The sequence below is a fragment of the Haliotis asinina genome, chromosome 9, assembly GCF_037392515.1.
Source record: "Haliotis asinina isolate JCU_RB_2024 chromosome 9, JCU_Hal_asi_v2, whole genome shotgun sequence".
NCBI classification, from domain to species: domain Eukaryota; kingdom Metazoa; phylum Mollusca; class Gastropoda; order Lepetellida; family Haliotidae; genus Haliotis; species Haliotis asinina.
Genome location: NC_090288.1, coordinates 44,484,669 through 44,510,441, shown reverse-complemented (window position 1 = coordinate 44,510,441; position 25,773 = coordinate 44,484,669). Strand labels below are relative to the sequence as shown.

General features: G+C 40.9%; 1 protein-coding gene across 1 annotated transcript; it reads left to right on the top strand.

The window, feature by feature from the left end:
- Positions 1–8,036: 8,036 nt before the first annotated feature.
- Positions 8,037–21,606, top strand: LOC137297264 (protein jagged-1-like). The gene is made up of 10 exons (XM_067829279.1): positions 8,037–8,120; positions 15,802–15,944; positions 16,361–16,496; positions 16,658–16,809; positions 17,014–17,147; positions 17,504–17,632; positions 17,850–18,107; positions 19,053–19,200; positions 19,323–19,826; positions 20,379–21,606. The coding sequence occupies exons 1-9, from the start codon at positions 8,037–8,039 to the stop codon at positions 19,531–19,533; spliced, it is 1,395 nt and encodes a 464-aa protein (XP_067685380.1). The 3' UTR covers positions 19,534–19,826; positions 20,379–21,606.
- Positions 21,607–25,773: the final 4,167 nt, after the last annotated feature.

The window sequence follows — 25,773 nt, the reverse complement described above, 5'->3', positions numbered from 1 at the left end:
AACCGCTTGCCTTATCAACATTGGCCAGAAAATATGGGATTGACTTTATCCGCGATAAACTAGGCTTAGAATATTACGGTGGCGCGCGACCTAAGATTCCTCCGGAGTTAGTTCAAAGTCTGGAAGGTATCAGGGACGCCCCATCGGATCAAAACATGACTTATGATATTAAAAAGGTGTTGGCCGACTACGAGAACGAGCCCTTCCCGGGGCTCAAAAGTACCTTTAGGGAACTGCGGGGGTTGGACCTGTTAATGCAAACCATTCGTGGTCATCTCTGGAAAAGCACGGCCAAAATGAGTGAGATAGACGACCACATCGCCTATGAAAGGAAAAAACTCGGTGAAACTGAGGACGAGGCTCTGAAAGCCCCCATCGAGAAACGAATACGTGATTTGGAAGAGGAAAAGAAGGTCTGGCTGTAGACAGCATCCTCCTTCAAAGAAAAGCTTCGATCCCAGGTCAGCCGTATACGGGAAACCATCAATCAAGTCCTCCACCGAGACACCACGTTAGCAGACAGGATTCGGATATTGTTCCGGGAGCAAGGGATCACCATCGCCAGCATTCTGACTGCATTGGGTTTCATCATATCAACCCTGGTGGTGTCACTGGTGGGAGGAACCCCCACACCTGGCGGCGGGGGAACTCCCACAGGTGGTGGTATTAAAGACTGGATAAAAAAACTCGGGGAAGGCCTAGCTAAACTGGCTGGTAAAGCCGCCGAAGCCCTTCCCGGCATCCTGGGTAGCATCGTCTCGTGGTTGTTGGGCGCTCTGGCTAAAACTGCTATGTGGCTCAGTCAAAACCTGTGGGCAGCCATCGTCGCCGTGGCGGGTCTGGTGTACGTAGCGGCTAAGAAATCTTTAACCAAATAAGTCCCAAAGTTACCCCACCAACCACTAGGGCTGTTTTATTATCAATATGCTGCTGATAGGGGGGTACCCCCACATGCATATGAGGGTGTGTGGGGGACACATGAACTTTAGGCTCCGGGGGCGGCGCAACTATACCCGTTTCACGTGGTGGGATGTGTGGGATATAGGGGGCGTTAATATCGGGGTTGATACCCAACTTTTGACCCGCCGTGGCTATGACTATTTTGTTGTTATAACCCACCACTTTTTTTACTCTCAGTTGCATATCACTCGGAGCCATGTACAACCCCACGCCGAACACGTAGTTGACTTTCGATCTGGCGTATTCTAACACGTTTTGGTAACGGTCGATAGCCCGCGGGATATCAACTGGAGCATTGATAGCATCATCAACGTTGGCAACGAACTGTGTCTGAGCGTCGTAAGCAGTTCCCTTACCTAGGATGTTGGAACGCGTCATCGACTGCGCACCCAACAGCGCCCACACGTACGTTCGAATCGAGTCGTTCAAGCGTATTGTACCAGCACGAGTGAATTCTTTCGATGTTTTTGAGATCATTTTAGTCCAGGCTGTGGCTGCATCAGGATTGGTTTGCTTTATACAGCTGACATGGATCTTTTCATTCGTTGTGGGGCCTGTAAATGTATGACGGTTTGGGTTGTATGAACCATCTTTAGAACCGGCCTGATATGTTCCGGACCTGTAGAAGTACACGAGAACTATACCGAGACCATGGTTCACACCAGGAAGGCGAAAGTCTTTATTCGTTGGAATCTCAAACTCCCCACAAACACGTTCATAAGCGCGTCTATCATAGGGGTTATTCGTCATACTCCACGCTTTATCTTGGGGAAGAGGAGCACTTATTTCCTTCAATATTCGTCTCGTTTGATAATAAATATGAAACAAAATAACCGCCTTACTCAGTTCATCTATACCGTAGTCTAGTGTCACACCCGACCCTGTCGTCGCACACCACACAGCAAAGTTGAGTTGGTTCTGCCAAAACTGCATTGGGTTTTGATTCCAGTTTACCACCGCCTGCGCGTTATTAACGGACACGATATAGTTTTCAAAGATATCAATAAAGGTTGTTTTAAACCCCGTACCATCTGCATTCACCACGATTTTCAAGTGTGCTAAATCCATATTATAATATATAATTCATATATTATAATATGTACATAACACTTCCAGGAATAACGAGCGGTGAGGCCGTTCAGCTGACGCACGCGATCGATAACACGTCAGGTCAACTCGAAGTCGCACTCTGCGATATCACCTACCTACCGCAATGGACTAACATCAACGCCAGCAACAATAAGCTGTTCATCAGTGGAACTCGCAGTCAGATAACTGACGGCTACTACAGCGTGTGCTCTCTAAACAACGAGGTCTTCAAACCCCTGGGAGCCGAACTCAAGATGAACGACTCAAACGGCACAGTGGTGTTAATCAACAACGGAAGAACCTCCTTGAGGCTCGGCCGACCATTAGCGAGGATACTCGGTATGTCTCCTGACGAGATAAAACCAACAACAACCGTCACAGGCACGAAGTTACCCGACCTAGTACCGTACCGAGAGCTGTACATTCATCTCGGTCAGGTGAGCACAACGTACAACATTCAAGGAGGTCACCCTTCCACTATACTGAGAGCAGTGCCGGTGAAAACTGAGAAATACAACGACGGTAGAACCGAGTCATTTTCACCACGACAGTATAAGAGATTAACCCAGGGCAACATACCTGAGCTGACAATATCGGTGTTAGATATAAATCATAATCCTGTAAATATAGGATACCTCAGCTTAACGCTTCATGTAAAATGACCAGCGCACAAGGGCCCGGAGTGAAAAAATGCGTCAATATCGGGATCTCCGACCTCGGAGACACGCGCGGTTTCGACGCTCCCGGAGTAGATGGTAAATCGTACGCCTTGCAACTGAAAAACAACATTTACAAACGCGTTGAAATCCCCTCCGGTGGAACCCTAAGTGATATAGTAGATACCACAAGAGCAACAGTCAACACTAAGTACACCCTTGTCAACACCGGTAATAATAATTGGATAATATACCCATCGTTCGGGGGTAAACTGTTCGACTTAGACGATGTTGAGAGCACTACCGTTGCCCGAAACAAGCCATATATGCTCGTCTTCACCGAAGATGACAAGTGGGTGTTGTTACCCGATAACGACTGGTTTCTCAATATTAGACTCGTCTCCCCTTACGTGTTCACGGATAACAAAGACAACCACCTAAACAAAGTCGTGAACAATGGAACCCTGCTCGTGGCTTACGTCCCAACTCAGAGACGTAGCGTAGTCGTCAGCCCAGTCAACACTATAGCAGCCCACATGCTATCGAGTAAACTGACCATACAAAACGTGACATTGCAGTTGGTGTCTGAATTCGAAGGCGTGGTCAAGATACTAGAGAGTCTACCAGCAAACTCAACACTGATCATCAAAGTCTACCTAGGGGAACCATCAGGGAATGATGTCGAGATCGTGAATGGGATCAAACTCGGGTGGGTGAAACGACACCAGTATCAAGTTTGCAACGTTTACGTGCGGGTGGGTGTTGGAGCCGACACCAGTCTGGAGGGGGTCAACGTGATCGTGGAAAACAAGATATCACTAACCAAGATCTTCCTGCCTGACAACATACACTTCATGGGTATGAAGTTCACCCCTGAATTATTATAAAAAAACCAGTTGGAAATTATATCGTAATAGTATAATAATGACCAGTCATCGTCCCAACACTACGCTTAACGACCTAGGAGATACGGAGGGATTCGATCAGCCTGGTGAGGAGGACGCCTTATATATCCGGCACTTTAAAGACAACGTGTACAGACGGGTGCCGTTATCAGATTTTAAAGAACCTAAATGGAATATCAACTTAACACTCGCCTCACCTTATATAACAATGGACGAAAATGAGTGGGTCTCTAAGATTAGTAACAACGGTAACTGGATCGGGGATTTCATCATTCCGGAGAGGGGATTCATGATGTCTATTAATTCCGTAAATAGGTTAATGTCTGTAGGAAAAAATAAATTAACATTTAGCAATCGTTTGAGTAATATAGTAAATATTGTTGAGATATATTCCCCTTCCACACTCATCATAGAAGTCTTCTTTTATTTAAGCACTGAAAACAACTCAAGAGTACACCAAATTGTACCCGGGGTGACAGTACGCTGGTATGACGAACACCTAGGTCAACATTGTCGTATTATTATACAACGGGATACCCCGGGTCATATAAACCGCTTAATAAGCCTCAGTGGGGTTTTGATTACAACAGGAAAGTCTATTAACCTCTCACCTATTACCCTGACTAGTGGTATAGACCTTGTAGAATTCAAATTCACTTATGGACTATTAACTGAAACCCAATTAAAATATCTTTCATAATATATATTATAGGATGGGTCTGTACCCAGTCGTAGAGGAAGTAGCTAAGACGTTGGAAACCGTAGATGGGTTCCGCTTGAGGCAGTTATGTGATGTGAAACGTCAACTAGAACAAGACCGTGACACGCGGAAAGCACTATGTAAAAAATATAATAGAGCTTTCAATATCGTGGACGGGGCTGACACTACCCTTATGGCAACCAGCATGGGACTAGGGGCGGCAGGTGTTGGGTTGTTAGCTACCATCGTGGCTGCACCTATAGTGCTAGGTATTGAAATAACAGCTGGGGTTGCAGGGTTAGCAGGATTGGCGCTTAAGTTAGTATCACGCAGACTTAATCGTAAGGCATTGAAACACGACGAGATCAGGGTTCTGGCCGAAGCAAAGCTGAACACAGTGAGTGAGCGTCACGGCACTCTCTGATAGTAAGATCTCAGAAGAGGAGTTTCGTTCAATCCTCTCTGAACTCAAAAAATATAACGGAATGAAACAAGATATTCGATCCAAGTCTCGTAAGTCTGCTATCAGTGAGGACGAGAAAAAAAAGTACATAGAACAGGGGATACAAAAAGCCCAGCAAGCCTTTATTATGAACACCAAAGAGATCGTAGGCGGTTCACGTTAAACTGTTTCATCGATATAAACGTGACATAGGCACAGTGTTACCTCCAACACACGTTAAGTAGTAGGGGTAATGTATCTATACCAGCCGGGGGAACACGAGGGTGATAGCCGTAAGCGAGCCACCGATCCTATATGGTCAGTCAAAACTTACAACATAGATAAAGTGGATATGAAAGCCGACGAACCTAACTTGTACTACTTGAGGGATGGGCCGGGTAGGGGGTTTGTAAGAGAAGAATTATTGATCGTACCGTACGGCACAGTGTTACCTCCAACACACGTTAAGTAGTAGGGGTAATAGTAGCAAGAGCTAATGACCCAACCAAAGCCTTATTTACTAAATAAGGCTTTGTAGAGACATTTCTTGAAAGTGGTCCAGAACTGTCATTGTATATACTACTAAAAGGTTTCATTGTAGTCTTCCCCATTATCTGAATTGAAATTAATAGCTTTCTTTTCTTGCTGTGTTTGATATTTTTGGAATTCAGGTAGATAATTAGATGAGGAAGAATGTTTGGCTAACGTCTCTCCAAGCTTATTTGCAATATCTGAGTTAGTGGTTAATAACTGTTTCCCATCTTTTAGATGGTGAATGCTAGATTTAGAGCCCTTACCTTTGATTTTCTGGATCATATTCCACACCTTTGATATCGGCGCACGCGCATTGATTTTTGATACATAGTTTCGCCAAGATTGTCGTTTACTTTGCTTGAAAGTACGCCGTGCTTTAGCATTGATAATATTAAATTTATCTAAGTTGTGGACCATAGGATGACGACGGAAATAATGTTCAGCTTTCTTCCGTGCCTTCCTAGCCTGTTTGCAATCATCTGTAAACCATGGTTTTCGGACATGAGGAACTGGAGAGGACTTTGGGATACATTCATCAGCAATTTTATTTAATTTATCTGAAAAGCATTTTATGGCATCAGGAATATCATTAAAATGTTCAGGTTTGAGTTTGTCAGTGCAAAGAACTTCATATAATGGCCAGTTGGCCTTTTTAAAATTCCATCTTGATGATGGAGGATCATCGGATGGCGTCACAGACTTTAGTATTGTCGGGAAATGGTCACTTCCACAGAGGTCATCAAGGACTGACCTTTCAAATTCACTCAGTAGGTTGGAATCAGTAATAGATAAATCTAGAGATGAATATGTTCCTGTGCCAGGGTGTAAATACGTATTTGAACCATCATTATAAATGCATAAATCATTATTTGAAATGAAATCCTCCAGTAATTTACCTTTAGTGTTGGTATTACTACTGCCCCAGAGAGGATTGTGCCCATTTAAATCACCCATGATTATACAGGGTTTAGGGAGTTCATCATACAGAGCCTGAAGATCAGCTTGCTGAACAGATGATGAAGGGGAAATGTACAAAGAACAAAGGGTAACTGCAACGTGCAAAGTAAGCCTTACTGCAACAGCCTGGAGATTTGTTTTAAGTAGAACAGGGCTGTGAATTACATCATTCCGAACGAGGATTGAAGATCCCCCAATGGCTTTACCACCCAGAGGAGAAAAACAATGACATGCACTATATTGACGTACTTCAAAGTGATCTGTCTGCTTTAGATATGTCTCTTGTAAGCAGAATGCTGACGGTGTAAAATCTTGAACTAAAAGATGTAAATCATTCAAATTTGTCCTGAGTCCTCTGCAGTTCCACTGTACTAAGGGTGACGAAGTTATCTCTTCGGGGGATTAACAGGAGAACGACCCCTCGCTCTTCTCGAGGGTGACAAGCTATGTGTCCGAAAATGGCTGCTTTCAGACACATCCATGTCCTCGAGTGATCCAAACTTATTGAACAGTTGGACCTGATTATTTGACCCTTTTGGGGCTCTTCCACTAGGGTTCTGTTTTGCAGATTCAGCTTTAGATTTCGATTTAGTTTTTGTAATTTGTTTCACATTTGTGGCAGATTTGGACAATTGAGGTGAGTGTGATAATGACTGTACCTGAGGTAAAGATGAATCCTTATCACAAGACGCCTGAGACTGAATGATTGTTTGACTTGAAGGAATGGTTTGTGAACAAGAGCTTTGTTGAGAAGGCCTCGCTTGAACTGCTGTAGATATCAAAGTAGGTGCAGACGTCTTTGTCCATGTGTAATCAGTCTGGCAAGCAATTGTTTGAAGAGATGCATGGGTTGTCTTTGGGTCCGGATGTCGTGTAGACACAGTGGTGGCATACGTAGATCCTGGCTGTTCTTGAGCTAGAACAATCTTCCGTGCTTCCAGAAAACTTACATTACGGTCATGCTTTATTCGAGAGATTTTTGATTGAAGTTTCCATGTAGGACATTCCTTTGACGAGGACGGATGGCTGCCTGAGCAGTTGACACACGAAGGAGGATTTGCACATGACTTGCCATCCTCGCATGTTCCACCACATCGATGACAAGCGGCTGGATTACGACATGACTTAGATCCGTGGCCAAACTTCTGACAGCTGTAACATCTCAGGGGATTTGGAATGAAAGCATCTACCCTTAAGTTACCGTATCCAGCCTTAAGTGATTCAGGACGAGCCGGAAGACCAAATGTAAACAAATATGTGTTTGTCTTGACCGTTTCATTGTCTTTCTTCATTGTAAAACGTTTTACGTCAATAACATTTTGTGATTTTAGTTCTGAGACAATTTCAGCTTCGGTCATGTCCGAGAGACACCGTATTGCATCCCGAACAATCCCCTTGCTGCTGTTCAATGTCCTGTGAGGAGAAACGTGCACAGGAACATTCGCTAAAGATTTGGTGGAAAGACGAATCTGTGACTGAATGTGTTTCCTGCACTCAATCAAAAGACAGCCAGAACGTAACATTTTAACTTCTTTAACTTCCCCAGCTAAACCTTCGATACCCTTTGCAATGGCAAATGGATTCAGCTTTAGAGGATTGCCATCAGTGGAAGACATGACTAGAAATCTAGACCAGTGATCAGAGTTCATTTTTTGTGTTGAAGGATCGTCATCTTCGGAAGAGAGTGAATCTTCTGGTTCATGAGTACGTTTTTTGTAAGGGGGTGCCATGTTAATAGTAGGTATGTTTCATCCATCTGGCTCCCCACCCACCACGGAGTGTCAACAAGGACGATGCCTTACATCTGTGGATCTCCAGATCGCACCAAGGATACCAGGCACCAGATGGCACCAAGGATACCAGGTGGATATACTCAAGTAAACATATCTAAAAAAGACATATTCTACTAGATTGGCCCATGAGCCACCGCCTTCTGGCATAGGACTCTAGGCAATGTAATTCTATGACATGTTTGAACATACAAAGTCAAAATGGTCAAAAGTGTCCTAACCCTTTTTCAGTTATCTTAAATAATATCCATGCACAGGGCACGGCGTGACCAGCCGATTGATAGAATCGGGCCGCTTCTACCACCCGTCTAGGTGAAGTAAGGGCCGAAGTGGTGTGTTGGGCAACAGGAACACAGTTCAGGCTCCTACTGCCTTCAACCACCAGACTACCGTCCTCCACCGACGCGGGACGCAACCCACGGCAAACAGGTTGCCCAATTTGGTTGCTCCTTGCAACCAGCAATGGGGTGCTATGGACCTAGTTGCCCCGGGTCCACACGGGGGTTCGAACGGCTCTTTGCGTTATCCAGCACCCACCACGAGGAGGTGGCCGTTCACGGGTGCCACCACCCGTCTAGGTGAAGTAAGGGCCGAAGTGGTGTGTTGAGCAATAGGAGCGCGGTTCCAGACTCCTGCTGCCCTCAACCACCAGACTACCGTCCTCCACCGACACGGGACGCAACCCACGGCAAACGAGTTGGTGGACCAAATATCCCCCCGGGTCCACAACGGGGGTGTCGGCGAGCTCTTTGCGTTACCCAGCACCCACCACGAGGAGGTGGCTCGCCACGGGTGCCTGTAGTTTGGTCAGCGATAAATAAGAGATGGGTCTGGACGAGATATGGACAAGCCCACCCCTTTACTTCATTATACACTTTATATTTCGATTTTTTCTACACACATTGTTTGTATCTCCCTCTATGCTCTTTATTTTTGTTTTACATCAAATTTACCTTTCAACACTACAAACTGTCCATTCTTCTGTAACGATATGACACTCTTCTCGTTGTATTGTATCTTTCTCTGTTTTCATTATCCTTCTTATTCAAAAAACGCTCTTCCCGACATGCCAGTGAAAATCTTGCCTTCACTTGTAACAATAACAATAATCCAGTTCCCGAATCATCTTAAAACCACTACTGTTGCCGGCATCCCAGTGAAAATCTTGCCTTCACTTGTAACAATAACAATAATCCAGTTCCCCAATCATCTTAAAACCACTACTGTTCCCGACATCCCAGTGAAAATCTCGCCTTCAATTGTAATAATAATAATAATTCAATTTCTCAATTACCTGAAATCAACTACTGTAACATATTGTTCAAATTATTTTGAGATCATTGTATTAAGAACTACTGTTTCAGTATTTCGTTATGGATAAGACAAAGAAAATTAGATTGATTTCAGGTAACTGTAGAAGATTAGCTTTCAAACGTAAAAGAAAGGAAGAGATGAATTTATTTAGGAAAAAAAGCTTATTCTATAATCAGTTTACAAGACATCCATATCACTAAAGAAGATATTACCAGAATTATAAATGAATGGGGGTTGCAAAGTGTAATTGCGCCTTTTAAATCTAACTCTAGAGGAGTAGCCATATTTTTCAATAATGACATCGAGCTCACTATACACAGAACATTACAGGAAGAAAGTGGTAATTATATTATTGAAGATGTAACCGTAGACGATAAAAGATTTACCCTTACCAATTTATATGGACCCAATACCGATGATCCCAATTTTTATCAAAACTTATTTCAAAACATATGTAATTTTGAGGATGAATCCGTTGCTATTGTTGGTGATTGGAATTTGGTTTTGGATCCTTCCATTGATTTGGAAAATTATAAGAATATTAACAACCCCAAGGCTAGAAATATAGTTTTAGACAAAATGGAATCCTTAGATCTTATAGATATCTGTCGAGAACTAAATCCTGATTTGCGAAAATACACATGTTGGAAAAAAAAACCTAGATACCAAGCAAGATTGGATTTTTTTCTAAATTTCGCAGGACATGTTCAATCTGTCATTGGATTCTGACATTATACCTCTCTATAAAACAGACCATTCAGCTATCACTTTTACTTTCTCAAACACTATTAATCAACAAAGAGAGGGGGTTACTGGAAATTTAATACTTCGTTACTCTTAAATCCTGAATATGGAGATTTAGTCAGATCAATCTTAAAGGATTTCCAATAGAGTTCTTTAAATTCCTCTGGAAAGAACTTAAGGTCTGGATTTTCAGATTTATTAAGGATGTATCAAAACGAAATAAGATGTCTCTGACTATGAAGAGAGGAGTTATCACTTGTATACGTAAAGCAAATAAAAATAGGACGTTATTGAAGAATTGGAGACCAATTACCTCACTAAATGCTCTGTATAAACTAATAAGCGTATGTATCTCAAACCGGCTAAAAACTACTCTTGATTCCTTGATACACAATAACCAAAGTGGATTTATTCCGGGGAGAACATTAAGTGAAAATACAAGGTTATTATATGACATTATGTTTAAAACTAAGAAAAGAGACATGTCAGGTTTACTAATTTTGATTGATTTCGAAAAACCATTTGACACAGTTTCCAAGGATTTCATCAATTCTGTTCTAGCAAAAATCGGTTTCGGTCCAAATATTATACGTTGGATTAATGTCTTAACATATGACACATCCTCGTGTGCTATTCAGAATGGGCATCTCTCTGACTTCTTCCCAAACCAACGGGGTTGCAGGCAAGGGGATCCCATATCTCCATACCTGTTTCTTTTTGTAGCTGAAATTTTAGGATGTATGATAAGACAACGTGAAGTTATAAAGGGCATTATAATTGACGATCAAGAATACAAATTGGGTCAATATGCAGATGACACTGAACTATTTCTGGATGGTACTGAGGAAAATTTGTACTCTACTATAGACACACATAATGCATTTTACAATATGTCAGGACTAAAAATAAACATAGATAAGACTAAAGCAATCTGGATAAGCTCAAAAGCTGGTAGAAGAGATATACTATATCATGATCTGAATATAGAATGGCAAAGAGGACACTTTGATGTTTAAGGAATTAAATTCACACCGCATTTGAAGGATCTATGGGTTACTAACACAAAGAAAAGATTGGAAGAGATCAATAGATTACTGGCAACTTGGAGAACAAGACAATTGACTCTAATAAGCAAAATTACTGTTGTTAAGACATTGGCCCCTACAAATTAATTCATATTTTTAACACTTTACCTAACCCTACAGAGGACTTTATAGCTGCTCGAATATTTTTTACATTCATCTGGAATGACAAAAACGACAAAATCAAACGATCAGCAGTTCATGGCCCTTTTTGGAAAGATGTTTTAAGTGCATGGAAACTATATTGTACCAAAATTAATATTGATGCTGAGACTATTAATGAAATCTTATCCCAGTCCCAATGGTTGAATAACAATTTCAAAAACTCAAACCACATTATTAGACACTGAGCTAAAAGAGGAATCTTGACAATCAAGGACCTATGTGATGAACATGGTTTTCTATCTGTTGAGCATCTGAAGCGTAAATTAAGTATAAGAGGTACATACCTAGATCTTGAATATGTTATGTTTATTTTACCTGAATCTTGGAAAAAGACTATAAAGGAACAAGGATATATAAACACACATGACCTCGCCATAAATTCTTTCCAAAAGGATTTCATAGCCCCAAGAGAAGGTTCAAAGGTCTTTTATGATAAATTGCTAGCTGAAAATGTTGAACCCCACAAGTGCCAAAAATGAGAAACCTTAATTAACTGTATTGATTTTGATTGATGTTTGAGTTTTGATACTTGCAGAAAGAATTTAAAAGATGTGAAATTATTAGATTTCCAATATAGATTTGTGCATGGAATTGTATATACCTAAAAAAGAACTTTTTAGGATGAATCTGGTTGACAATCCATTATGTTCTTTTTGTAATGGATCTGATGAGACCTTATGCCATGTATACTGGGATTGTGAGGAAACCAAAACTTTCTGGAAGAAACTTGAATAGTGGATTACTACACATATCCAAGCATATCATTTAACAAAAAATGATTTGGTTTGGCTTTTGGGGTAAGAACCCATGACTGACTCACGTATTGTTTTCTGCTAAGAGGTATATTTACACATGGTCTTTGAAAAAGACAATTCCAAAAGCTGATAATTACTTGAAGATATTGAAAGACATATTTACCATCAAAGCTTTTATTGCCAGAAGAAATAATAATGTTGGAAGATTTTTAGCCAAATGGTTTCTTCTCGTCAATGAATTCAAACCCCGAATGATTCACTAATACATACCACTGATATTGATATTGATATTGATATGTGATGTACACTGTATGCTTTGTTATATATATGTATCCACTACATTGCGTTATGTAATGTACTCAACTTTCTCTATTCACCCGACTTGTTGTATGTACTGTTACGAGTATGTATTTCCTGTATATTTTGTTATTAATTCAGTATTAATTATTATTGGGTCACAATGTTTAGTGTTTTGAATAGTAAATATTATGGATCACATTTCGTTTTAATATCTGGTCAACACTTTTAGCATTCTGACATTCCGGAATTTATTTGTTCCTAGTTTTCTATGTTTCACTTCCGGGATACCGTTTCGAGTGCACTCTACAGTGTTGACGATATTCGTCTGTGCCCGAACTTTCGGGAAATAACTTTGTAAATATATGTTAGGGCTGGTTGCCGTGTTGAGGGCGACACACACTCACACTGACATTCATTTCATATTTGCTGGAGTTAGATCTCTGCCACGCTTTTGATCATCAAAATCCTGTCTACATTATCTGCTGTCGCACCGATCGCTGTGTTTACATTTTGCCATAGCTGTTCCCTCTCACATGAACGCTTTGGTGAGTTTGATATATTGTATTTTTGTGACCCAATGACTTAGATTTTCTCTCTCTTGAATTGTACCTGAAGTCTGCATTGTTATATTGACTTGTGAATCTGTATATCTTGCTCTCGTTGTTTAACAATAGAGAATTTTAACGTTTACAACTTGTCTTTGTTCTGTTTTGCTGGTTTACCAGGGGATTTGTTAAATAGTTTGTCTATACTCACTATATTGGGAACGATAAAAAATAATGATGAAAAACAAATAAAATAAAAAAAATACTTGACATTTCATGTTTGGTTTTGTTTGGTTTTATATCTACCCGTGCCGCCTATTTACCAGGCATGTTTACAGATATATCTGCTACATAACGTAGTTTCTTAAGGTACGCGTCGTGATCAAAAGCACACAATATGATATGTTGATGGATTATCGAGTGGACATTATCAAGGATAAAGACACGATTGAACAGACAGAAAATGTATTAGCTGATCGTGGGCAAATCTTCGGATACAACATATCCTGAAAGAAAGTCTTCATATCAACACTAGCACTCAACAAATCTGTGGCACTACTCACAAAGCTAGCATTAGACCTTACATCCGTTGTCTGATGCAGGAGAAGTTGGACATCCATGTAGGTATCCATAAATTACATGCAATAGCCCTATGTCGGTTACACGTACTTGTGTTGCCAGTCCAGATTTGGAGAGCTCATTATACGACGCTGTGATCGTATTGGCCACCCAAGATATACTCATGGATATTGACTGAAAGGCGGAGATCCTCAGTTTTGTACCCCTTGTAATGAATGAGTCACAGTCATGCAGGGCACGCTTGACTGTATTTGCCAGCATAAAGGATACATATTTCAATGTGAAACCCGTACAGATCTTTCTACGATGATCGCCATTTACTAATTGCATTCTTAAAGGAAACAGAATTATTTCATAAATTCTGAATATGTTTTGTACACAGATAATTTGTATTTTAAAGATGGTGATATGAATTAGGAACTGCGATTGTTGGTGGCTGTACTCTCAAAGGGGACTGACGTATCGTGCTGTTATTGTTCTCCGGAGAGGATACTTAAGGCCCCAAACTTCCAAAGTCAATTTTGCTCAACCATTCTTTTTCAATCGTAGTAGTTTCATTCTTTTAAATTCTGGCTAAGTCTTTCTACCATCGCCAGCACGCGAAGGGATGGTGTAAATCCAGCTAGGGTCTATGCAGGTAGCAAAAGTAATGGAAGTCCTCAAGGTCCCTAGCATGGTGACTTACCTTCAGTTGATGATGTATAGCCCGTGTTTTACTAATTAAAGATTCGGGTCACAGTTGGTCTTTTGCAACCCTTGGTTGTAACGGGATCGAACACACGTTGACACGTATACTACCGACAAGAAATAAGGGAACTAATGAAATAATAGCGAATTTGAAACTGCTTTAAATATCCACTAAATCAATTTTAGCCGTCAAGTTCAATAACTGGTGTGTCCACCATGTTGGGCAACACATTCACGGCACCTTGATGGCTTGCTGTTAATCAATTTCCGGATGGTTGCCCGTGGTATTGCCCGCCATTCCTCTTGGAGAGCTGCACCAAGCTGGGCCAGGTTGGCGGGTCCTGGGTCCCTGGCGTACACCCTTCGACCAAGAACGTCCCAGAAATGTTCAGTTGGGGACAGGTCTGGGGACTTAGAGGGCCAGTCCAATGTCTGGATACCTTCTTGTCGGAGATAAGCGGAGACAATTCGGGCCCGATGTGGTCTGGCATTATCATCTTGGAATACAAAATTTCGGACGATAACTCTAGCCAATGGAGCCACAACAGGACGCAATATTTGGTCAACGTATCGCTGACCAGTCATGGCTCCGTTAATGATGACCAAATCTGATCGTCTGTCATGCGTAATACCACCCCAAACCATGACACTACCACCTCCATATCGATCATGGTCAAGAATTGCTGCTCTGGCATATCGCTCCCCGCTCCGACGCCAACAACGTTTTCTGCCATCTGTGAATCGTAGGCAAAACCTTGACTCATCAGAGAACATGGTGTAACGCCAGTGGCGCGTAGCCCGTCCCTGATGCTGCCTAGCCCATGCCAATCTTTGGCGCTTATGGTGAGCTGAAAGGGTGACACCCTTAAAAGGCCGTCTTGCTTTCAGACGAGCTTGATAGAGTCGGTTTTTAACGGTTGAGGTTGAAATGCGTCTTCCAGTGAGTGTGTGGAATTCTCTATTGATGGCAGGGGCCGATTTAAACCTATCGCGTAGAGCAATTAACGTAATGAGACGATCCTGTCGTGGTGTCGTTGATTTTGGTCTACCACGCCTGGGTCTCGTTGCAACCCCACCCGTTTGACGGTACTTATCCCACAGGCGTGAAATTACACTTTTTGATTTACCCATCTGCCGGGTAACTTCACATAATGATGTACCCCCTCTATCATCCCCACAATTCTCCATTTTGTTGCTTCACCGAGATACTGCCTCGGAAGCATTTCTGTCAGTAAGTGTCAATCTCTATTGCATTAGTGATTGCGACGTCTCCAGTACATTTACAGGAGTTAACTTCTGTATGCACGTGTAGCACGTGCTGGGCATGCATTATGCGAAATTCCATTGTCATTGGATGTTGCGTTTGGGAGATACGCCACGAAAACGGACCCTGTCACAATCAAAGTCATCTACATTCAATTTCTTGGTTCCCTTATTTTCTGTCGGTAGTATATATAGTATTCCAATTCCTCATGCTGTTGATCACTGGATTTCCTGGTCCAGACTCGATTATTTACAGACTGCTGTCATATGTAGCTGCAATTTTGCTGAATGTGGCCAATCACCATGTGTCCAAATATATCTTTATGATTTACAGCGTGTGAAGACTGATGGTAAACTGGACATTCGATTCATCAGATACTCATCACATGGCAGAACACTCAGCGGGGACTGCTGCGATGGGTTCTTCCATGGGTGCCCTGATAAATGTGATCCAATGTTTGTTCTGTGTATCTCCAGGTACATATATAGAAATAGTTATTTATAACATACGAGCAGCGGTTGGGGACAGTTTTCTACCAAGCTATTACATTCTTAGCTCTTCTGTGAAAATGATTTGTGTATTATCCAGTCTTATGTTTTGGTTATCAAAAGATAATACTGAAACAAGTTTAAATATGTAATAATTGCTCCTTGTCAAATCGTCTTGAATATGTCTATCACTGTATCTGAATGTGAAACCATTACCGCGCGATTTCTGGTGTACATTGAACGTTAAGCGTTTTATCATCTAGAAGAATACATGCTTTCCATGCCTACTCGGTTTTCAAGTGATTCTTGCTACTTTTGTGAATTAATAAAAGTCTATGTTTTGAATTTTTGAATGTAGCGCTGTTGACTTGAAGGTGTCATACAACAAGCTAATGTTACTGCAGATCTGTCGGAGGAAACCTGTGCTCTCTTTATGTGTACACCACAGACTATATGGACAACCATAATGAAATCAACTTTAGAAGCAGCTTTCAAGGAACACCGAATCCTTTCGTCATAGATGTGCTCAGTGCAGTGCCGGTATGATTGTTGTTACCTGCATATATAATTCCCATAAAGAACCAGTTAGGTAGAACCTGAACTGCTGTGTGATTGTTGATCAGGAAACTAACAGGAAAGTTCAAAGTTCGTAGATAAGGCTCAATGTGCGGCAGCAGGTAATTTTGTTTGTTTTTCTCTAGTCCTCAATAAAGATACAAGTGGAGGTATATGACCATGATGGCAGATACAGTCCTGACCACGTGGACACACTCTCTAAGTCGATCAACATCCAAGCCGCTGCTACAGAACAAATGGCTGTGTACACCTCTTACACACTGAGGAGAAGGACAGAGTGAGTCAGACTTTGACATAACTGATATAATGCAATACAATTAGGTAAATGTGTAAGATCCTCAAACTGAGCGAATAATATTTCCTGTTCATAAATACTCCAAAACGATGTGTTGTTGATTAATCGTTAGTTCAGGATCAGGACAGTTTTTTGTGAAACTGATGCATCTAAACATCTGACTGTATGGAGTTCAATATCTTTCAGGTTAGAGATCGCTGTCCGTGCCTACTGCGACTCGGACTGGTACGGGTCATCGTGTGAGAAATATTGCAAGGCCACAACTGATCATGGTCACTACAGATGTCACCTACAAACAGGTGCGAAAGTGTGCCTCGAAGGTATGGTCATCAGAAGCTGATTTCAACAGAAAATATCAAAGTATTATTGAGAAAGACTAATTGTTCTAGAAAATAGGCCTTTTGTAATTGTCCCCAACTGTTAGTTTTATATTGTGTCTATTTAAAATGAAAAATATATCAAACCTACCGATTCCCCGTTTATTCACCATTTTACATTGTCTGTATTGTCATATGTACCTCGTATCTTTCGGATATTATGACAGAAGAGAAACATCAGTATTGCTTTGTGCCTTTTGTTCACTGCACCTATCCGGAAGGCACCGTTCAAAACTATCGGATATTTTACTGTTACCACTAGTTTTATCAGTCAGTTAAATCTGATACATATATTACAGGATGGAAGGGTGAAAAATGCGATCAGGACATAGATGAATGCACAGAAATTAACAACACATGTCAAAATGGCGGAACTTGTAGAAATTCACTCGGAAGTTTCCAGTGCATTTGTATGGAAGGGGTCAAAGGTGAGTATTGTATAGGAATATTCATGATTAATGTGGACTTCTCTGTGTTTTTCTGAATAGTGGGAAAGTTGTCATGTGCTTGAAAGACCAACTGTGAGTTTTACGGATGAAAAGGTTAAACAATTTTAAAGAAAAAAATACGTAATTGCAAGCATCATTAGATTGTTAGAAATATCGAATACAGCTGCTTCTCATATATTTCTTCAACAATGCTTAGGAAGGAGATGTGAAAACATCATCAATCAGTGTGTACGCGAGCCATGTCTGAACGGAGGGACATGTGACGGAAATGAAACAGCCTTCAACTGTGCATGCTCTGTGGAGTGGACTGGAGAGACATGCGCAGAAAAGATTAATTTCTGTGACAGCGCCCCCTGTGACAGAGGGAACTGTACTCAAGACTTCCTGGCGGCAACAATGTTCAAGTGCAGCTGTGACTTTGGATGGGTAGGGGAAAGATGCAGCCTCCATGTTGGTTAGTTGAATTTTGACTTAAAATTTACATTTGTCTGTGTAGGCTTGTTCTTCTTGAACTGTAGAATTATGACTGGAAATGTTGAAGACCAACTTGCGGTCCATGAATTATTTTCAGATATTCAGGATAAGTTTCACATTCATACAAAAACAAACGTGAAAATATTTGGCACAGAACCAATAAAGATATAGGAGGGTCACACTACAAAGTTAGAACACTTTTCGTAGTCCAGTATTTGTCACACTTGAATGACCTGACCACATGGACGGAGTTTGACCAGAGACAACAATTCATATAAAACCGACGTGAAAATGTCTGGCACAGATGAGTATACTATTAGATATAACCGGCTCACACTACAAAGATATTTATCTCACTGAATGACCTGACGATATGGAGTTTGGTCGGACACAACCAAAGACGGTCACTTCATGTTCTCGTCACAATATGGCTGAAACATTATCGATGTGACGTTAATTCTTGACTCAAGCACTCACTTCACTTCAAGGTCTTTATTGGTGTCAATATTATGCGAGAGCCTCAATCAGTTTGCGCCTTACTTTCATCAGAACTGAAGTACAGATAGACGGAAATAGAGTCGGACAGTATATCTTGTCAGAAAATTGTGTCTGTTTGTGTTGTTTTACACAGTTGTTGATTAGAATATCCTTAACCGATTCAGATAAATGTTACAGTATTTCGTGCTAGTCGTGCTTCTGTCTGATCCAAAATGGAAATGGGCAGAGAGAGGATTTGATTGTGATCGCATTATTGGCTGACAGATTTACTTATTTCGTCATTATGAATTACATGGTTATAAATTTCAACACATTGGACAATGGAGAAATTGTTCCCCCATACTCATGAATTATTTATTCATGCTTTGAGTTGTCAGGTCAGGATTTTCTTTTACATATATTACTTAAATCATGTTTTTGTGGTCAGATATTGTCAATATCACGCTCCTCGGTGAGATCGATCATACAAATCGAGATGACCTGGCTGATGGCTTGAACAGACTCATCACCAAACTCGGAGGAATTCCAGGAAAGGTGGATGTCAAGTTTATGACAAATTCACATAGAGAAAACAAGTAAGTAACAAGCAGAATGTACTCCAATTGCGGATCGACAATGAATGTATTGTATGAGTGTATTAATTGTATTATTGTATGAATGTCACGATTGTAACTAAATTTGTGAATATATGTTTCAGTTTTACTTCAACGTACGTACAACTCTACTGTGTTGTTGAGAACGGCTCCCTTAAAGAGAATGCTTTAGTGGAGATCTTCGAATCCAATCCGCAAGAAGTTATCAATGAATATCTGCCGCTTCCTTTGTACCCTCCCCGAGATGAAGAAGAAGAGAAGGCAACCGTAAAGTTGACGCCCCCGTTGTCAAGGGTTGTGAATAAATGTTTATAATATCTCCACTTGGGCGTTCGCTGAATTCTTTGTTCTGTAGCTACTGCAGTAAAGATTGCTTGGAATTTCATCATCCAAAAGTATGAAAGAACCCTAACTGGTAAATAATGCCTAATGTAACCTTTGGAACCACAACACAGTCTTCTTCTTGTGTATATGTAAAAAAACTTCTTTCAGAGTGCACGTGACAGCTGGGACACAAACCAACATGTGTTGGCAATTCTACCTCCTGTAGGACTTGTCCTGATCATTGTACTGCTTGTGGTGACTCTCAGCATCTGGAGAAGAAGATCGTAAGTGATGCATGTCTGACTCAAACAATCACGCTGAAAAACATAGATTTTTGATCGCACATAATCCATCAATCGGAATCAATAATGTCCATGAAGCCATATATTCAGCTAGTTGAAAAAATACGCACCACAGTTTCTTTGAGAAATGATTGGGAAATATATACTTTAATCTCGGGTTTTGAATACCAATATGAACGGTACATCAGGAGATGTTATATTTGCTAAGCACACTTGCGTATAGTCTAGTTTTAAGGAAATATACATCGACTAAAGCAAACTGACAAGATTATCAAGACCTGTCATCCAAAACGAGCGATACCTAAAGGCAGATCTGTTTAACCATTATTGTAAATGCCTGTATCCGTTATTCTAGTTGTACATGAATATATAAAATATGGTTGCACATAGTTACTTTGTAGAAACATGTTTCTGTGGATTGTTTAGCTGGGAAATTCAACTGATCACATCTAAATCCTCACTTACAGTATACTGGGCATTTGTTGGGCTTTTTGGTATTTACATCAACAATGTTGTTATATTTCATATTTCAAGGAACAACACTCAACAATACAGAGACAATCAGCTCAGCACATTTGTGATGGACGTGGCTTGCAACCCCCAACAGCCAGGTTCAGTGGCAGGAAATCTTCAGGAGGCAAGCGTATCTCCTGATGGTTACACAAGTCTTTGCTTCCTTAGAGTAGATCAAAGATCTCCCAACACACGCTCTGATGACATTTCAATCATCAGCTTAGGAGCTGAAGATGTGACCTTTGACCCAGAAGGTCAACCAGGTTTCGTCTTTTACCAAAATGACAATGCACGTCTTGGGAAAGCAGCAACATGTGCCACTGACGACACATCAAACACTCACAAAACAACTGAAGATATGACACTTGATGATGTGATTGCACATTGTCTCCGAGTTTCTCCAAATGACAACGCGCGTCTTGGGGATGCAGCAACACCTGACACGAACAGTGAGGACACAATGAAGCTCCATCTATCATCTGAGGATCTGACTAATGACCGGTCGATTCTACGTGGTTTCGACGTTTCTCCAGATGGCAAGGCAAGTCCTGGTAGCGTGGCAACACTCCAACAAGTCTCTAATCTCACAACTGATCCAGTTATTCTACGAGGTGCAAAAGATTCCCCACATGACAACGCAGCTCCTGGTGACGAAGTAGCGACATCCGACACAAACAGTGATGGGACATCTAACACCCTCGCAACAAATGAAGATGGGTCTCTTAGCTCAGTGTGTCTACAGGAACGAAGCGGATATAAACATTTCAAGCCACATCTTGATACACGCCGTCATGATACACCATACATCCAACCAGTCCCTGGAGACATTATCCTTGAAGCTGAGGAAGAGGACGTCGAATACTGTGTCATACATGACAAGGATCTGGAGGACCTCTTACAGGAAGACCCTTATGAAACGATAGAGTCCTTGGATGACGACGATGTTAAGGACATCTCACAGAAAGACACGTATGAAAAGATAGGCTTGTAGTTGACTCGGAAGATATATTTGTTAATCGATAAGTGGAATGAAAGGAAAATGCCCTAAGTACAGTCCGTCTGAGACAAAAGGATACCGATGAATTGCCACCTGACACAAAAACAAATACACCTGACGGGATGAAACCAACGCAGAGTGTAAGAAAAACAACAGACCAACACTAGAAAAAATGCATAATTTGTGTTAATGATACAGATGGACATGAAGACCAGTTTGTAAATATGCATGATTACATAATGTACACATTCCGATAGCCTGTGCACGTATTTCTCTGACATTGCAGACTTGTAGCCATTTCAATGTTGTAAATAAAATAATAATGAAGATTTAATTATTCACTGTCATTCACGACAATTGTTCGTGACACAAATCGAGTGTTGTGGACAGGTTTTCAAAGACTACAGCCCATGCCTATTGCACTTTTGACTGGTACTGGTCAGCGTATGAGAAATACATAACAAGTCCAAAACTGATCACAGTCACAACACGTGCTACCCACATACATGTGTGAAAGAGTGCTTGTGAGGTCAGCGCAGGCAGTTCATGCTTATGTTAAAGCGAAAAGTTTCAGTTTATTTGGATTTTACGTCGGCTTCTAACACTTAGCCAATGTCGCCGACGGGGTAGGTGGGGGTAATTTAGATGATAAATAGTGGTAATAAATTTAAACCACCTACCCCAAAAAAATGATAAATGAAGGGAATAAACCTAGGAAGTTTGGATACACCGTGGTGTTTGGTTGCCGAATGGAAAGGGGGGAGGGTATTTAGCTTGATGATATAGGTTGTAGAAAGTTTGGAATTATAGATGAGTGTAGTATTGGGGGTTGGGGGTGGAGCGGTATGGGGAGGGGTGGGGGAGTGGATATTGGGAGTAGGGGTGGTATAGCATAGGGGGTGAAATTGTATAATACAGTTAAGCTGTATGTAGTTTAGATAAGGGGTTGAAACAAAAATAAAGTAGGAAAAGGGGTGGGGTGGGGTGGTTGAAGGGGGGGGGGGGGGTGCTGATTATGTTGTGTTTTTATATACATGGTGCTGTGGGATAAAATATATTTTTGGCTATGAACTTATTGTTTGTATATGGTAAAATATGTGGATGTGGTAAAATGGTTTTAAATGGTTTAAAAGGTTAAAAGTGAACTGGTTATTTACAAGACTGCGGGAGGGGATGAGTGGGTTGCCGGTAGAAGGGACTGAGTAGGGCAGAGAGCGTGTAGTCGGGCGCGGACGTCGGAGAAGACGACCGCGCACCGGCCTGTGGGACCGTTAGGTGGCTTACGGTACAGGTGAGAAGTAAGATGGCGGACATGGTTGCAGATGTTGTGGCGGAGAGTTGAAGGTTTTAAATTTTATGGGCTATGGAGGAATTTAGAATGAAGGTTGCTACAGCGTTGAAGATAGGTTTTGGGTTAGCCGGGTTGAGTAGTAGGTGTGTGTGTTATAGTGGTATTTCGGAGGAATTGTGCTTTGTAGTTGGATGATCTTGGTGTGCTGTTGTTTACATTCGGTGAATAGGTGTGTTATTGATTCTTTTGTTTTGCAGTGTGGGCAGAGTCCATCTGGGTGTCTGTTCTGTCTGTATAGGTTGTAATTGAGGTTGGTGTTGCCTGTAATGAGTCGTGTGATGAGGGTGTCTAAATATGGGGTGTCTGAGAATGTAGGTGTTTTGGTGATGGGTTTTGTGATGATGGATTTGACCCAGATGGACGTGCTTGAGTTAATGTTTTGTGTGTAGTTGAGTGTAGATGTGTATGATTTGATAAGTTTTTTGGTTTCTGTTTTGGAGGTGTGAAATGGTATGTGTGGAGATGGATGGGTGGTTGCTAGTTTTGCTGTTAAGTCTGCTGTATTGTTGCCTCTGTTGTGTGTATGTACTGGTATCCAGAGTTATATTTTTATTGTGTTTGTGAAGAGAGCTGGTTTGTTGGGTGATTTGGTGGATAAGGTCAGGACGGGATTTACAGTATTTGTTTTGTAGTTGTTATAATAAGGAAGTGGGAGGCTGGGAGGGTGGGGATAGTGTGGAGGGCTGTAAGAATAGCTAGTAGTTCTGCAGTTGTGTTGTTTAAGTGGTTTGTAAGGTGAAAATTGGTGGTAATGGGTGGGGTTGTTTGTACATGTATGCCTATTCCTGTTATTTTGTTTGTTGAGATAGATGCGTCTATATATATGTGTGTATGGTTTGGGTAGTGGGTGTCTAAGTGTGTTTGGATGTTGTTTGTTTTGGTGTGGGTGTCAGGTTTAGAAGTGGTGTTTAGTATGTGAGCTTGTAGTGTGGTATCTGTTTTGGGTGGTGGTAGGTGGTGTATGTAGCTTGCTATGGAAGGTGAGTGTTGTATTGTGTCAAGTTGTTGTGTATGCAGCAGACTGGATAGGTGTGAGTAGAATGGTGCAATATGTTTTTTAGGGAGGATGTTTTAGTGTTGGTGTATTTTGTTTTAATGGTGTTGTATATGGGGTTATGTTGGGACCCAGCCCAGTAATTGAGTGCGAATTGGTTTATTCGTGTCCTGATTGAAGGGATGCCCGTGAGTAGGAGGAGTGTGGATAGGGGGGTGCCAGTCCTGACCCCTAGGGCTAGTTTGAGGGCCTTATATTGTATGGAGGTTAGTTTTTTGCAGGTTGGTGGGGGAGAGGGAGTGCAGGACCGGGGCGGCGTAGTCCAATTTCGACTGTATGAGGCAATGGTAGAAGTTTATAAGTGTTTGTTTGTCGGCTCCCCATGTAGTGCCACGAATACATTTCATTAAGTTTAAGTCTTTTTGACAATTGTTGACCAAATTATTAACATGGGGAGTCCATGTTAGGTGTTGGTCAAACGTTATTCCTAAGAATTTTGCTTCCTTTTCGAAATTGATTTTTTTATTGTTTAGGTGCAGTTTGGGTGTATAATTTTGCATATGCTGTTTTTTAATAGAATGCCCACGGTTTTTTGACACTAATATGGAACCCCCACTTATGGGCCCAATTTGTGCAGGTGGTTTAACATTCGTTGAGCTTTAGAGGTTGCTTGCATAATTGAGGTCAAGGAAATCCAAAAAGAAATATCGTCTGCAAACGACAAGGTGTGATAAGGGTGGTTTTTGGCCCACTTACAGAATTGGCTGAAAACATGTTATTTGTTTAGAGACAAGTTAGCTTTGCATAAAAATGCTACATTTTACATGATCTGAGGTGTAATTTCACTGCAGAGGGGCCCAAAATGGGTTTTATGTTCCCATGAAAAGTAACAAGAAGTCTGAAATATCAGTGTGCCATAATGACTTATTTACAATTTACATTTACATACAAATTACAGCAGTTTTACGACAGGTACTCATGCTGGAAAACATGTCAATGTCAATCATAATGTTTTAACCTCAAGGGGCCCAATTAGGGTTGCAAAACGTTGTTAAGTCAATTACTTGCCAATTGTGTCCCTAAAACTCAGTCATTATTCACAGCACTCTTTACAAATGTTATCCATGGGTCAATTTTACAACATGTAAGCATGATAACCAATCATGTTGTACTAAGAATCACAGGGGCCTGTTTTGGGTAAAGCTACATTTTAACTAGTACGTGTTACAAGTCAGCATTGACAACCAGTTTTTGCAAATATACAGTTAACATCTCAATCATCATATGTTAATACAATAGCCAGCCATGTTGCACTAAAAATCACAGATCTTGACCTCAAAGGGGCCCATTTCGGGTGCAATTTCATTGTCAGCACAGGTTCATATTAACACCATGCATGTGTTAAAGTCAGTATTGAAAAGACTTCACAGAGTAATTATTCACAACTTATCCACTTTAAAGATACAAAACATCCACTATTACTCTTCATTCACACAGTCATCAATCTCAGTTTCTGATTCACTGTCAAGAACTGCTGTATTCAAGAGTTTATAAACCCAAAGTAGATCAAAATATATAAAATATGAATTTTAAAATGTTGGGAACAAAGGCAACTAGACTGACTTGAAAAGGTGAATGGTCAGTGTCTTAATAAAAGATTTACATGATGTTAATTAAAGCTTGTTTCAACAGTGTACATAGATTACCAAACTGCAGAAAAAAAATTACGATATTTGGATTTGATGTGAAACAGTTTATTTAAACACTGTAGACTGGATAAACAAACTTTGAAAAAATGAAAGAAAAGTTACATGGATTTGAACCTGCATGTGTGATAACAAAAACAGTCAACAGTCCACTATTGCAACCATTAGTCCACATATTCCTTTGCCTCACAATGTGAATTTAAGCTTATATAATTACACTTTACAACTATGTATGACGACGTCTGTTTGTGTTCATCATCTGCTAGACCTTGATACAATGTTCTTATTCTAGCTAAAAAAAAATCCTTTTCATACAGTTAAGTGTAGTCATTTTGGTGAAATGAAAACTAATAGGTCACTGGAAACAT

Coding starts and splice junctions, on each gene's coding strand:
- LOC137297264 (XM_067829279.1), top strand. CDS start 8,037: ATGCCTTACATCTGTGGATCTCCAGATCGCACCAAGGATACCAGGCAC. Junction 15,945..16,360: donor TTTGTTCTGTGTATCTCCAG/GTACATATATAG, acceptor ATGTTACTGCAG/ATCTGTCGGAGGAAACCTGT. Junction 16,810..17,013: donor ACACTGAGGAGAAGGACAGA/GTGAGTCAGACT, acceptor AATATCTTTCAG/GTTAGAGATCGCTGTCCGTG.